At 34.4% G+C, this 15733-nt stretch overlaps 1 protein-coding gene across 1 annotated transcript; it reads right to left on the bottom strand.

Annotated features, from left to right (window-relative positions):
- Window positions 1-291: 291 nt before the first annotated feature.
- Window positions 292-6424, bottom strand: LOC118062941 (GATA transcription factor 26). Its single transcript, XM_035076832.2, has 8 exons — window positions 5858-6424; window positions 4131-4490; window positions 3089-3521; window positions 2667-2739; window positions 2293-2396; window positions 1722-1908; window positions 1481-1601; window positions 292-902 (listed from the first exon to the last, which is right to left on the bottom strand). The coding sequence occupies exons 1-8, from the start codon at window positions 5895-5897 to the stop codon at window positions 598-600; spliced, it is 1623 nt and encodes a 540-aa protein (XP_034932723.1). The 5' UTR covers window positions 5898-6424; the 3' UTR covers window positions 292-597.
- Between the last annotated feature and the right edge of the window lie 9309 nt (window positions 6425-15733).

The following is a 15733-nucleotide window of genomic DNA, read 5'->3' as shown; positions in this document are numbered from 1 at the left end:
TTCAAAAAAACAAAACTATTTCCTCGTGATTCCTCCTCCTCGTCACATTCAAAAACGCTATTCCACTGCAGATTTATATTCGTTTCTCTTTTTATCCTTTAGTAGTCCGCAGGGGGGTGCATCTTATCGTTTAGATGCAGGTAGGCATCCTCCAAAAGGTAAAAACAAAAGCTAAAATGTCTTACCTTTTTTTCCCTATGCAGCCTAGAAAGCCAATCCTCCTTTTCTTTTTGGTTTTTACTCCCCCTGAGTCGGAAAGTAAAAAGGCAACCAACCAAACCAACGAACGGGTTCTCAAAGTAATGTGCAATACAGCAACTATAATTGCATATATAAAAATCTTGAAATCACCAGCTGCTATCACTTTTCAGCCATATATAACAATCTGTAGTCAACCTATACAAAAACCCACCCAAAAGTCATCTCTTAGCATACCAAGTTCAAAATGATCCAAGGAAAAAACAGCAACCATCAAACCTCATTCACAGACTTGTTGGGTTTGGCATGCAAAACATGTGTAACCTAATCACCTGATTCAGCGGAAGGTGCATCTATTTTTGGCCCTAGTGATTAAAAGTATCAATTGGACAAACTTTGTTAGGGGCGGCCTAGGTGCGGGTATATTGAGCTACTACTAGTGCTTGCCTGTTGACCAAAACTATTAGTTGGGTAAAAGAGCTCTGCCTGTGCAAATGAACCATTGGATGGGATGTCCAGCAGCAGGTCCTGATCAGAACTTTCATCCACAAAATGGAGAGAATCCAGCATGAGGGAGCTACCATCAGGAGGCAGGGCAAATAGGCTTCTTGGACTAAAGCAAGATCCATCATTGTCTATGAGTTCTTTGTTCTCATACGTAGCCTTCATTATAATCCTTTTGGGGCTCTTCATTAACTTCACTTCTGAGAGAAGACAAAAGAAAAGGCTTGTGAGAATAGTTCCAATGCATGTAAGGGAAATGGTTGCAAAAAAGAATCAACTGACGTCCATGAAGACAATCACCTTTAACTTTCACCACACATGCTGGTGGTGACAAACTAGTAATCATCTCCAGAGGGATTCTACATGTTAACTATGTCCATGAAGTGTGCAATTCCTAATTGTAGTTGGCATGTTCATTGGGTGAATATCTACATCTACATCTACATCCATGTTATATGTGTTCTTTAACATACACTGTTCTGATTAAAATGAACTTATAATAGATATGACGTGAAGGATTTGGTACACCCCTGTTACCGCCAATTCCAAATAAGAAATTGCAGAAAATTCAGCACAAGATTGATTTAACACACTTATTTGTATTAGCATGTTTCTCTCCCATATTAACAGATTCCTAAGCTTTTACAAGCAGAATTTGGTTACTCAACTTTCAGATACAATGTCACCATTGGTAGTCATTTGCTTCTAAGACAAAAGTAATGTAAAGGATCAACTTGCTCAATAGTCAATAATATATCCAAAGGTGAGTATTGCTAACCTGAAAACTTCTGACCAGGACTGTCGCGTGATCTTTTGGCACCAGCTATATTACTCATTGCAACAACATCTGGATTTGGTTCCTTTCCAACAAAAGACTTCCCATTACTATTTTTACACTTCTGCAGCCAAAGGGAGAAGGCAATAAGCCATTATAACCACATGTCCAACTTCCGAGGAATTAAATGACAAATAATATTTTCATGCAACAAAGTTCCTACTTTAAAACGATCAATTCAAACCTTGAGTAGATGATAACGCTCCACCCATTTGGATTTCAACAAATTGGACAGCGTGAGCCTTTTCAAAGTTTTACAGTCTTCAGTTTTTGCTTCTGAGAAGGACAGATCAAAGACTCCTTCTGAAAGCAGTTGCTGATAGGAATTTATGTTTTCCTTGAATTGAGGGCTATCAAACATGCTTTCAATGCTGCAAAGACAACAACACGTCATCATCAATCTTGGGTTCTGTGTATTTCAGTTGACATTAGATAAAGGGTGATAGAATAATTTGTACAACAAATACACGCACACCAACAGACAAAAAATATAATATCTTTTCTTTTTTCTGTGTGCTGACTCCAGTCTAATCCGTACTTGGCGCACTAAAGGCTTGGGTATAAATGCAAATGGTATCAGGTTCATGATGATATTGAAGACTACAAACATTGATTTAAAGTGCTAATGAATACAGATTTAAAATAAAAATGAAAAGCGATAGCAACTGACAGCAAATACAATGCCTTACATCACCTAATTGCAATACCAATCATTCCCACTGTACTAACACTTATCACTGAGGTATAAGGCTAACCTGTTGGGAAGTTTGGTAGTATCAAGTGGAGGTAGATATTTTAGTAATTGCTGTTGCTCTTCATTTGTCAAGTGCCTTGCAAACTCCCCAAAGTTAAGAATATCCTACCACAACCATAAGCAGAGTCATGAGACGCACACAAGGGGAATGATATTAAAGAAGATCTGTTCCAGACATATCTAAACATTTGAGACTTCAGTTCAATCCACAAGAGTAAAATTATATGGAGGAAGAGTCACAGATCATTCAAAAACAGAAGAGTGTTTGGAATTTGGGTGTGTGTACAAGAAAATGAATGGCATATATTTCATGAAAGAGCCTCGTGTAATTAGTGATTACAAGAGTTAGATATGGAGAAAAGAAATGCAACTTACATTCAAATCTATGTTGCAAAGTGGTGAATTATGACTTCCCAGGATATGTACTTTTTCATGTGGAAACTTGTCCCTGAAATTCCAAAGAGTAGAAAAATCAAACACTGGTGCAGTAACAGTTCCCCAGTATACTCTCACTGCTTTGCAATTCCAATACTCCCTGCATCCTAGTAGTAGTCTGAAAGGTAAACCTCTGATTCCACCCCACTCATCAGCTTATTTTATGAACATTTTCTATCCATGCTAAAACCTACCCCGTGTTGGAATTTACATTTGCACTTGAATTTTAATCTTTTGGAGGAAGTCGGGATAGAAAAACATCATATCCAGGTTCAACACTGATACTGTGGTTCTATCCTTGTTACATATTTAACACAGAAGATTGCCTTTCAAAGCTTTGAAAACATGCATGGATGAGTTACCTCTTAAGTTGCTCTTGCTGCAACCCTTGTCCTGTGAGATTCTTAGTTGTTTCAGTAATAAGATATGTTGTATTGACACTCTTGTTTTCATTATGTACAGGAGGTATCACAGGATGAGAATAAGCCTCATTTGTCAAATATTGTTTGTTCTCAACAGAAAGAGAGCTAGCTTCAGATTCCTCATCTCGAGCTATTGAGCTTGGATGTCTAATGAGAACACTTCCATGTCCTATCTCAACAGAAACCATTGGAGTTTCATTATCAAAAAGTAAATCCTCTTCTGAAGAGCCAGAGAAGCATGATGACTGCTGCTCATGCAAAATAGTATATAGATCTTTTGTAAGCTTCTCAACTGAAGATGGCTTTGGCCGATTGAAACAGGTCCTCTTCCTAGAAGGTACCAAAGAGTCCCACACAACCGATTGGGCTGGACCTGAGAAAAGAACAATGAGAATACATTTTATAAGTCAATACTACCAATCATGTTGAGAGCATAAAACATTGCATACACCTTTCTAATTTATGTCACCATCCCCTACAAAACTCAGTCAAAGATAGAGAACTAAGAGTGCCAAGCATATTGGTTCTAAAACTGCGGAGCAATAGCACTGAGGAAATTGGTTAATTTGGCTCCGGTTACACTCACACACATCACTAGTCCCAATAAAAGAGTTGTTAACCATAGTACTATTTCTTTATTCAGATAAAGTAGCCTAGCAGACAGCTTCAAGCATGCTAGCATCCTAGAAAATCAAGGAAGTCACTCGAGTTTATTCAGAAAATCCGAGTGAGATTCTTCAGAGCTCTATTTTGCTGCCGTTCGACAGCACTATGATCACCTCTCATAGTTTTCATTTCCATTAATTTGGAGCTGTTTCCTGAATCCATTATTTTCTTAAACCAACCAAGGTATTCACATGGACTGGATATGCAACTAATCCATTCAATTTAACAAATGGCCAACAATCACATTCTTTTAGAGTCATCTCTTTTGTGCAATTAAAACACAGAGAACAAATATTGATCTTAGTGGATGCTCAACCTGTCAAATCACTTGCTTCTGCACTGCCAAATTGTGCACAACTCTCCGGGTTGGATATGGCTGACCCAGAACTTGACCTATTACTAGTGTCCTCATCTACAACCTTTCTATAACCTTGGTTGTAATCCAGAGCAACCCTACTGTCATAATTCGGCTTTCTCTTGAGCAGTTTCGCTTCTTTGTTCTTGCTTATAGACACACTCTTCAATCTAGAGACCCTGTGATCCTCATAATCATCAGGTTCAGCCCTAGCATGAAGAGGGGTATAGTTTGCTAGTGTTCCCTTTGTCCTCCATCGTGATCCACATGCATTGCACAGCACTGGCTTTTCAGGAGGCCCATTGCGCCAAAGAGGTGTGCCTGTTGAAAGATAGTTGTCAGCAATATACATGCATGTTAAACAATCTTATCCACAACAGTGATAGAAGATGCATTTTAAATTAATGTGAATGAACAAGGAGGAATTATTGCTCATCCAAAACTTGACACAAGAAACCAACAAAATAATTTTGGCTAGAATTTTGTGTATCTAATGAAGAGGCATTGATGCACTGGTATTGTCCAACTGTGTCTCTAATCTGAGAATGAATCACATGAGATCAGCTCATATGCATCAAACAAATTACGAAGGGGATAAGGAGACTACACAGGCAAAAATCCAGCAATTCAGACCAGAAAAGGCTCTGCTGGATACTGATAACTCTTTTTTATATTGAACAAAACTTAAGTCCACAAATGTGGTTGCCTCCTTGCAACAGTTAATCCATCAGTAGTGGTTGGCAAACCACAAGACATTTAACCTATAGCCAGGCAGCATAGATATAAGCTCCTTGAGAAGAGTTCTAGCTGCAGCAAATTAACTTAAGATGAACTTATTTCTTTGGAGTTTACAAGTATGACCGTTACACTCCCAACAAATGCACCCCAAACAATGACCAAATTCCACTGGAATGATAAAGGAACAGCTCGGCCACTAGGAAGTTTAGACTTTAGAGCTGATTCCAGAGCAAAAAAAAAAAAATGGAATTATATTTTTCACATGAATTGAATTGCTTCATAGCTCTGGCAGTAAAAACCCCAATAAAAGAACGAACTTGACAGCAGTAAAGTTTGCCGGGAATGTAATCCAAGAGTAGAGAATACAACAACAAGTCAGTCAAGAAATTAACAGACAGGAATTGAATCACTACTTGGACATGTCAAGGAAGTACATTTTTCATTGAATTGTTAGGTTCAGCAAAGAACAGCACAATTTGACTTGGTATTTGGTCCCGTTAAAATCCTATATAGAAACAAGAAAATCGTACGAATCAAGCATAGACTAAGTAGTTCCCCAGTACTCAACAAGCTCCAAAACCAATTTGCAGTGATGTGATATGTTCAAACCTTGTTAGAGTGGTCAAAAAAGAAGAAAGAAAACAATAGATAAAGGGAAGGATTTACAGATTCATTAACAAAATGAAAAACAAGACACAAGTGAGTATCTGATATGTTCAAAGAATCAAAAGACACTTGTTGCACAGAACCCATGTATAAACAGATGAGCAAGTGTTCCCAATTTATTATGTTTGTCCATGTAATCTCTTCCTTGTTGGTTGTAGTCATTCTGGTTATAGTCATTGTGTTTTCTATACATGTAAAAATCAATTGCAAGAATCTTTATTGAAGAGAAAACAAAAGGGGGAAACCAATTTTTTGTCAAAAAGAAAGGAGAAACAAGAACTCACTTGTAACTCCACAGTGACAGCAAGGTCCTTGTTTGCCCATATCTCTCTCTTTTTTCCTTGACTCAACAAGAATAAAATTCAAAGGAGATGATAATTTACAAAGTAGAAAAGGAATAAAATATGAAAACTCAATTTGTAGACAACAAACAGTTGAGGAAAAGATCAAAACTTTGTGTAATTTTGTTGTTTTTATTCAAGCCTTCTAAGACATATATGAGTGGTTCTTGGGTATATAAGGCTCTTTTGCAGCAAACCCAGAAACAGTGCTTGCAAAATAAAGCAAAAGCCAAGAAACCCAGAAAGAGTCTAACAAGTCTTATAGTTGAAAGAGAAAAAAAAATAAAAATAAAAAAAGAGAGAGAAAATGAAACAAAAACAGCAAATAAAAGGGAAAAAAAATCTAACAAGAAATGGAGAGTATTTCCAGCTGGGAATCTATACAATCCAATGAAGAAGAGAGAAGACCATTTAGAGGAATCTAATAAATGGCTGTGGAAAGGAGGAAGGTGAAATGTGAGAGAGAAAGAGAGAAGGTGTGTGTGTGTGTGTGTGTGTTTGTCTATGTATATGACCTCTTGTTGTGTTGTTGTTGTGTTGTATATGAAGTAAATGTTTGAGGACCTTTCTTTGCTTTTGCTTTATTTTTATGTATTTTTAATTTTAATTGAAAGGTCTTCAATTTCTTTTTTTATAATGTAAAAAAAAAAGTGCTTGTTGTGCTTGGTTTTTTTAACCTTAAATTGTGACATGGTTAGGGGAATACTCTTGCTTCTATCCCTGTTGACTATTCTCCTCTACTTCTGATGTGCTGTGGAGGTTTTTCAAAACCTCATAACAAATATTATTTTTTTCAAAAATAATGAAAATGGCTTTTTTGGGGAGAAATAAAATTTATTTTAGAAATCATATCTCTTCTCGTTTTAAAAATACTATTACTTCGAGTTTATTTTTTTATTTTTTTAAAAATTAAATAGGATAATAAAAGGGAAATCATGTGTATTTATTTTAATTTCAGAAACAAATTGAAATGAATTAAGGGAGGAGTAGAAGAAAAGCTAAATAGAAAGAGAACAACAGAAATTTGGAAGAAAAAAAGAGAGAGAAGGAAACAGAGAGGACATGGCCTCTGTTCATTGGTGGTCACAGCTCATTTATCACCGTCTAATTTGCAAAACAACTTGAAAGGGGCCCACTAAATGTAACTTTGCCCTTTGAAAGTCTTTTAAAGATTCAAAGGTGATCAAGGAAGCCTCCAGCTTCGTAATATCCGGACCCTATTACTGTATCACAGCTTATTGTAAAATAAAAAAGCCCAAAAACCTGAGGCTTTAGAAAATTCAATTTTCATATTTTTCAGTACTATATTGTTTTTATTGAAAATCTTACACACCATTGGAAAAAAAAATATATTTGTTGCCAATGAACTTGATGAGTCTGTTAGTGGTAAATATTGCGTTTAAAATTATTTATATTTTAAAATATATTAAAATAATATATTTTTTATTTTTTAAAATTTATATTTGACACCAACACTTGAAAACGATTCAAAAAAATACAAAATTCTAATTTCAACCGCGTTCTTGAATCCTAACTATAGAAATATGATAGCTTCTTCTTTTAAGTGCGTTTCAAAAATGTGTTCCATTTAAAAATAAAAAAAACATCAAAATAAAATATAGAACTTTAGTTTCAATTGTGTTCTAAATCACTAATTATAGAAATATAATAGCTTCTTCTTTTAAGTGTGTTTCAAGAGTGTGTTTCATTTAAAAAAAACATCAAATTAATTTTTTTAAAATATTTTTCAATTATTTTATATATAAATGTTATAAATAAAAAATAATTTTAAAAAACAACTCCATAACAAACACATTATATAGCAATTAGATTGGGTAGTTCGTCCATCTACAGATTTTGACCTAATAAAAACCAACCTTTTATTATTATTATTTTTTATGGAAAGTAATGAAAAAAAAGGTCCATACAGCTCATTAATTATTTGGCCTTCACCCGGGGATAGGTCAATGGACTAGAAGGTCATGGCATAACATCACTCTGTATGCTTTTATTTTCTATACCATAATTTATTACATGTTTTACGGAGTATAGATTATATGATTTGCTTTCCTTCAATGAATCATACACCGAGACCATTGACAAATTTGTTTGAATTAACCAAGTATCACCCTTTCTTTGCAAAACTTTATAATGCAAGTATTTTTATTGAGAATACTATGATGATTTGAAATAAACAAAAAAAGAAAAAGTAACATTATTAGTGGTAATTATTTTCGATTCGATTCGATTCAGTTTTTGTATATAAAAAAATAATCAAATCGAATTTTTTTTATAAAAAAAAACTAAAACCAATTCAAACCGATCGGTTTTGGTTCGATTTGGTTTTTTAAGATAAAAACCTATTCAAATCGGTTTTGCTCGGTTTTTTCAAGTTTTTTTTCAGTTTAGGTTCCGTTCAGTTTTTTTTAGTTTCAGGCTTATAAAACCAAAACCGAATCGAACCGGTCAGTTTTTATATTAAGAGTAAAAGGCAAATCACGAGATGCATTGTGCATAAATTAGATGGGTTCAAATATTTTAGTTATGACTTACCTCCCTCTCCTTTTGTTTACACCTTATTATATACATCCATATCTAAACTTTAAAGTCTATAATAGATGGTCTAGTGATAAGAGTTTGAGATTAAAAAGTTTGCTTCTCATGTGATCTCAAGTTCAAACTATATGATTGTTAATATAATGATCACTAGAGGCTTACATAGTTGTTAATTTTAAGGTCCGTGAGATTATTTGAGATATATATAAACTGACCCGAACATCAATATTAATAATAATAAAAAAAAAATCAATAACTTTAAATTACAAGACAAGGCAACCTTCTCACTCCTTTCGGGCTTGCTTCATAATTACGAGGTTGCCCTCATCCATCTTAATTTTTTGGGCATTCAGTGTGAAGATCTTGGACAATGAGAAGTCATTTTCATCAATTTAGAATTAGTTCTTGTATTGACGCCATTGTTAAAAAGAAAAAAAAGTGCTCCGCATAACTCATCCAAGGTAGAATAATGGTGATACAAAAAATAAAATAAAATAAAATAGAAAATTTAGCCAGTCTCATTGGTGGGTCCCAAGCAAAAAACTCACAACTGCTGGTCCATGATCGACCGGTTCTTCTACCCTTTTTCAGGGTGTTCATATAAGTGTTTTAATGGTTGTTTTTCATGTGTTTTTTATGTAAAAATATATTAAAATAATATTTTTTTTATTTTAAAAAATTACTTTTAATATGAACACATCAAACTAATTTAAAAATATTAAAAAAATAATTTATCATAATTTTTTTTTATTTGAAATACAATTCCAAAGTGTCATTTTCTCTCGTGGTTTCCTTAGAGTGGAAGACAGAAAGACCTCATGTGTTTTCATTTTCTGTAAAAATCAGCTATAAATTATAGTAATTAATTTATATGATCAAATGTAATAGGAAAATTAATTTTTTTTAAGTTAGTTTAGAAATAGGGTTGAAATTATTTTTTAATGTATATTTTACTTGAAAACATATGAAAATAAAATTTTTTAAAATTTATTTTTAATATACACATATTAAAATAATTTAAAATAAAAAAATTATAAAAAACAATTCAATCGCACTCGCAAATACGCAAACACAAGGGAGGCATGATTACCATTGGATCTTGCATCAAGCCACATCTACAGCTAAGATGATAAGTTGCATGATTGGAGCCATATGCTGCACCGTAGGAAGCCCATCGATGATTTTATTAATCTAGTTTACCAAATAAAACAGAAGCCGTCTATTCTTTTTTTTAAAAAAGAAAAAAGAAAAAACCTAATCTCCGGTACAATCAATGACTACTTTTTATCATTTTTTATTTCGGGAAACGGATATCGTAAACTTAGTTCGAATGTACGAAAATGCCCTCGTCTTTTTCTATCCATCTGTTTTTCTTCCCGTCCCTTCCTTCTTTTTTTCTTTTTTTTTAATCCCAAAACAAACTCTTGCTACGCGACGCGGGTTTAAAAATATGATTATGATTATTTTTTAAAGTATTTTTTATTTAAAAAAATATATTAATAATATTTTTTTATTTTTAAAAAATTATTTTTGAAATTAGCATATCAAAATAATTTAAAAGCATAAAAAATATATTAATTTAAAAAATATTTTAAAAATACAGAATCAAAATACAGCGTGCTGTCCTACGCTGTTATTGCAAGCGTGCGGTGTTTACTATGGTCGCGTCACCAGGATTAGACAAGGCCTGTAATAATATAATAATAACACTCCTTGATTTTCTAGAGTATATTAGAATATCTGTATGCCCACATTGCCCTTCCTGTTGGATGAGAGATCATGGCCGTCCATTTGATAGAACTGGCTCAGACAATTGCTAGGCCAAGGCGTCCCTATTATTACAAGTGACTTTTTTTGCTGTTAATAAGGAGCAAATTGCTCTTTGACGAGTCTTTGGCGACACCATGCTTGAGATTTGTTGCTGAGATCTATAATATTGTTGTTTCTTTCAGGCAAATTATAATGGCAGAAAAGTCCATAAACTACAAGCTTTCTTTTTTATTGTGTTGTTCTTAGATTCATGCTAAATATGCCTAAGATTTGAGTGGATGATCGATGGATTCATTTCATGGTTGTTGTTTCCGATTATTTTTGTATTATCTTATTATTGAATATTAATCAATATTCTTGAGCACTGTCGCAGGGTGTCACGATGTCGTCTGGCGATGGCGGAGGCTCTTTGTCGTGCCTCCTGATGTGAGGTGTGTGTTGGGAAGGGTTTTTTGGTTTTAATCATAAAAGTATGATTAATTTTTAGGAGTCGCCACCTAGTATTATGGTCACTAGGAACCTATGGTCTGCGAGAGTCTGAGTAAGGGACTGGTTGTGCAAGGGGAAGATACATCACCCCCAGTGCACCCTACCTAAGGTAAGCTGCATTGTTGTTTGATTATTTTTCTAGGTCAGGTTTCTATTCGTTGGTCTTTTCTAAGGCTCAAGGCAGATCTCTCTTCATGAGAGAGTCTCTGCCTTATCGGGTTAAATCCTAACCGTTTTAAAGACTGAATTTTTTAGCATCACATTTATTTACATCTCGTATCTTTAATATTTGAGGGAGTGCTTTATCGTGTAATTTTACACCCCACAAATATTAAAGTCTACATCTAGACCAAAAAGATTTGAAAAAGGTTTTTGATATATTGGCTAAATCCTAATGGACAATCATAAATCGGTTACGATATCCATTTTTTTTATTAAAAAAAATATGAAAAAGATGCAATTTTTTGTTTTTTTGTTTTTACAAAAAATATGCTTGGAAAAGTTTTAAGATTTGGCCGTATGCAACAAAATATTTTTTTTTTTTTGAAAATGTTTTTGCCCTTTTTTTTTTGAAATATTTCGGAGAAAACCGGATATTTTAATACCGGATTTGTATTTTACAGTGTAAATATACAACCCGATATTATCAAAATTGGTAGAAAAATATTTGAGAAAATCACAAATTTTTTTAGAGGATTTTTTTCAATTTTTTTGTTTTTTTTTTTAAATATATAATAATAACATGTAATATATTATTATATTAATACATTGCACAGATGTAGAACGTGAACAGTTATTGTTCACGTTCTACATGCAACCGAATGGTTATAGACGTTGGAGACGGGCGGAGGAGAAGGCTACCGGCGCGGTGGTGATCTGGCCACGGAGGACATCGTGCGTTGGCGATACCGGTGGCTGCAATTGGTTGCAGGTGCCAGAGCAGAAAGAAAGAAGGAGAAGAAAATCTGCAGGAGAGAGAGAGACCGGCGGTGTATGCTTTGCTGCTGGTGAGGAGTTAAGGTGACCGTTGGTAGTGGAGACGGTGAGGGGCTGGCGTGGTGACGGTAGCTGAAGCTGTAGCAGAGATGGTGGCCGGTGTTGCTACTACGCAGGAAGAAGAAATTTGCAGAGGAAGAAAATCTGCAGAGGGAAGACGGAAAACCTCGTGGTGGCTTCCCCTACCGCCAGTGAGGATTTGGATTCATAGGGAGGCTGAGACACCGTCTTTTGGTGGAGGATAAAGGCTTCTGTGGGGTCTTTAACGGCTGAAGACGCGGTAGGGAGAGAAGGAAGAAAAGGAAACTGCAGAAATATGGCGAAAATGCTGGTTTTTGGCCAACTTTGGACCCGATTTTCTCCTCTCTCAGGCCATCAACTCCGCCTCTATTTATAGGCAGTGGAAGAGGGTAATCTCGTCTTCACCGGGGTAAAATTTGAGCAGTTGATTACCTTGTGAAAGATCCCAACCGTTGGTTCAAAGTAGCCTCCCTGAGTTGTCAAATCTACAGGTAAAGGCTGCCTGAGTTGACCTATTCACGCCGTCGCCGGCGTCGCCGTGCTGTCAATCATCCTGACCTGTTCACATGAGGTTGTAGAGGAACTGCAGGGGATCCGTTTCGTGCAAGTTTTGTTCGATTTGATGGAGAAATAAGGCATTAAATGCACCTGCAAAGTAGGCTCCCACGCTGTTTCTTTTGGGTAAAACGGGGAAGACAATGAACAGTGACCAGACGACGCGTCGTCTGGTCCTCTTTTTTTTTTTTTCAATACAAAACGGCGACATTTTGGATTGAATTAGAGATTTTAACTTATTTTCAATTTAGTCCTCCAGCTTTCAATTGATTTCAATTGAACCCCTAATTGGCCCTAAACTTTTGATTTAATGCAATTAAACCCCATGATGAACTTCAATTGCAACCCCGTATTTTACGCGCCTTTTCCAATATGGTCCTTGGTCTTGGAATTTGTCAATTTAACCCCTAATTGACTATTAAACTTTCAATTTCTTCAATTTAGCCCCCGGTTTTTGTCAATTAAGCCCCTAAAGTGTGGCGCCCCTTGCAATATGGTCCTTGGTCTCGGATTTTGTCAATTTAACCCCTAATTGACCCCAAAACTTTAATTTTCTTGCAATTTTGCCCCTGATTTCAATCAATTAACTTGATAAAAATTAAATTTGGTCTTTTAAAATTCCAATCTTCTCAATTAAGCCTAAATTAGGCTCCCAAACTTAATTTTTCACCAATTAAGCCCAAAATAAAATTAATTTGACTCATTTAAAGTATAATTAAGTCCTTGCACTTAATTAAATCCTTTAATTGAACTCAAATTAATTCTCAAACATAATTAAAATTCAATTTGGCTCATGATTAAATCAAATTGACCTATTAAAAATTTAATTATGTCCTTGGACTTAATTTTTATGCAAATTCATCCAATAACCATTTAATTTGACCTTAAATTTGCTTTGTTTTCTCCTTTTTTGGGCACAATAGGGTACAATTAGGCCTTGAATTTCCTTCAAAAATTGCAGTTTAATTCCTCAGCCTACTTTCTCCATATTGTCAGCCTTTATTTTATTTTTTTATTTTTATTTTGAAAAATAAGTTATTTTTTAGGAATAACTCAGAATTGGGTTATGACAAGCACCATTTACAGAGAAGAGAGGACACAATCCTGTAGACACTAGTGATGCCTTAACATGTTTAGATGCGCATGACATGAGTGAAAGGGTTAGGGCCTAATTTTATAAGAATTAATTAACAAAATCACTATGCCATGTGGGTGTTTGACTGTAGCAAACTTTGTTGTCTATTCATTCTCTAACAATTTATTGTGGATTAGAGTAGTTTATTTTTTTTAAAAAAATTAATTTGATCCTTAATTTTTTTGGCACCATCAAACTCTTTTGAGTCCAAATTAGCATATAATTACATGTTTTCTTTTTAGGGAGGGAGTGTTAAATTGAAAAAGAGAGGACTGAAGTGAAAAAAATGGGTAAATTAGATGACAAATTTATTTGAAAAGTTCATTTTAGTCCTTATATTTTTTAGCTATTAGGTAGTCGATCCCACTAATTTCTAAAAATTCAATTTTTGTTCCAAACTTCATTTTCTCTTTTTTGAGTTCTTTTTTGGTGGAGAAGAGAGAAAGGCTTGCTGAATTCTGGTTTAAAGAGAAAAATTAATCATTGAAGACGATTTTAGCCACCAAAATATATAGTTGATTTTGGTGTCAATGAGTTCTATTTCATAAAAGGAATTTGATCTAAATATTTTTTTTCTATCTCTTGCCCAATGAGATAAATCTAATCGTGAGAATAATTTGATCTAGCAGTTCTATCGATCATTATAACTTTTGCAACTCTACCACCCACATACCACGTGGTTACTTCAAAGCTTGTTTGGGAGTATAATTGTGGGTGCTTTTTAAAGTACTTTTCATGCTGAAATGCATCAAAATAATGTTTTTTTATTATTTTTTAAAAAAATCAATTTTAAGATCAACGCATCAAAACGATCCAAAACATATAAAATTGTTTTTGCAGAAAACAATTAAATTTTTCAGGAACGCGGTGCAACATTCTCTTAGTTTGATGGTTAGGAGTATGAGAGAGATGGGTTGTGAGCCATATTTATAGGAAGATGATGCAGAAATTGTATGTAAATGGATTCAAAAAGTGAAGAAGACATTATCCCATATTAAAGTACTGAAGGAACTTTGGGTGGGTTATGTCACTTAATTACTTTTTAACAAACTGCAATCCTAATGGAAGACTGTGTTACTAAGGAGAGCTATTAAAATGCTGACTTGGGATAATTTTAAAAAAGAGTTTGAGAACAAGTCCTACTCTAGATACTACCACAAGATGAAAAAGCAAGAGGTTTTGGCCCTAAAGCAAGGAGAGATACCAATGTTGAAGTATAAGAAAAGATTGCATGATCTCTCCATGTTTGCTCCATACTATATGCCTATTAAGCAATATTTTATAGAAAGACTACTAGATGGATTCAGATAGGAGATAAAGCATGGGTCGGTAGCCTTATAGTTGAGGACAAGTAGAGAATTAATTAAGGCAACCCAAGCTCTAAAGGCGTGTATGGGTGAAGGTCAGTAGGACCAATTTGAGTTTGGAAAAAAGAAAGATTCATTTTTTCTCTAGTAAACCAACCCTTATGAAGAAATGCAAATGAAGCTAGTTCAATTAGTTTAGGAAGAAATGAGGGAGTTTTAGACAGGAAAAAACATCATTTGAGGCCTTCAAACATATATGTGGAGGGTTGATTAGGGACAGTTGATTCCAAAGCCTAGTTCTGCTGGAGTGGTCTTAGAATAAAAAACTATTATTTATCCTTATTATGTCCGATATGAGTAGAGATACCCGAGTTATTGTTATATTTTTAGACAAAAGGGATACACATGGTGAGACTGTTAATATCTAGACTGATAATGCCATTATTACGGAGAGCAGAAACATTTTAAGAAGAATTACCCTAAAAAAACCATTAATTATACTTAAGAATAGAGGTACTAGACACAAAGTTAGTAACAATTTATCATGATGGACAAATCTTTCTGGCCAATACAATCAAGGACTAGTTATAATAGGGGACGACCCAGGACTTAAGGGGATAGAACATAAAGGAGAGTGCTCTATATGACTTAGGAGGATGTTAATGTTGCTTATAATATAGGGGAGAGTGTTCTATGTACTATGATTGAATCCTATATTTGTATATACATTAATTGATCCAAGTGCAATACATTCATATATAACAAGTAAATTTATGGGAAAACCTTGGGAAAAAACTTGTAAGGTACAAAAGGGATTCACTATCGGTATCTCTTTAGATGAGAGTGTAAATATTGATCATGTATACAAAGAAGTAAGGTTTAACATTAATGGGCGTGGGATGAGAGTATACTTTATACCACTAGAGCTACATAATTTTAGGTAATATTGATTATGAGTGTAATATTATGAATGAACTGGTTAGGCATGTA

This window comes from Populus alba, chromosome 3 (genome assembly GCF_005239225.2).
Source record: "Populus alba chromosome 3, ASM523922v2, whole genome shotgun sequence".
Classification (NCBI taxonomy): domain Eukaryota; kingdom Viridiplantae; phylum Streptophyta; class Magnoliopsida; order Malpighiales; family Salicaceae; genus Populus; species Populus alba.
Note: the sequence above shows the minus strand (reverse complement) of the source record. Positions and strands in the feature narration are given on the sequence as shown.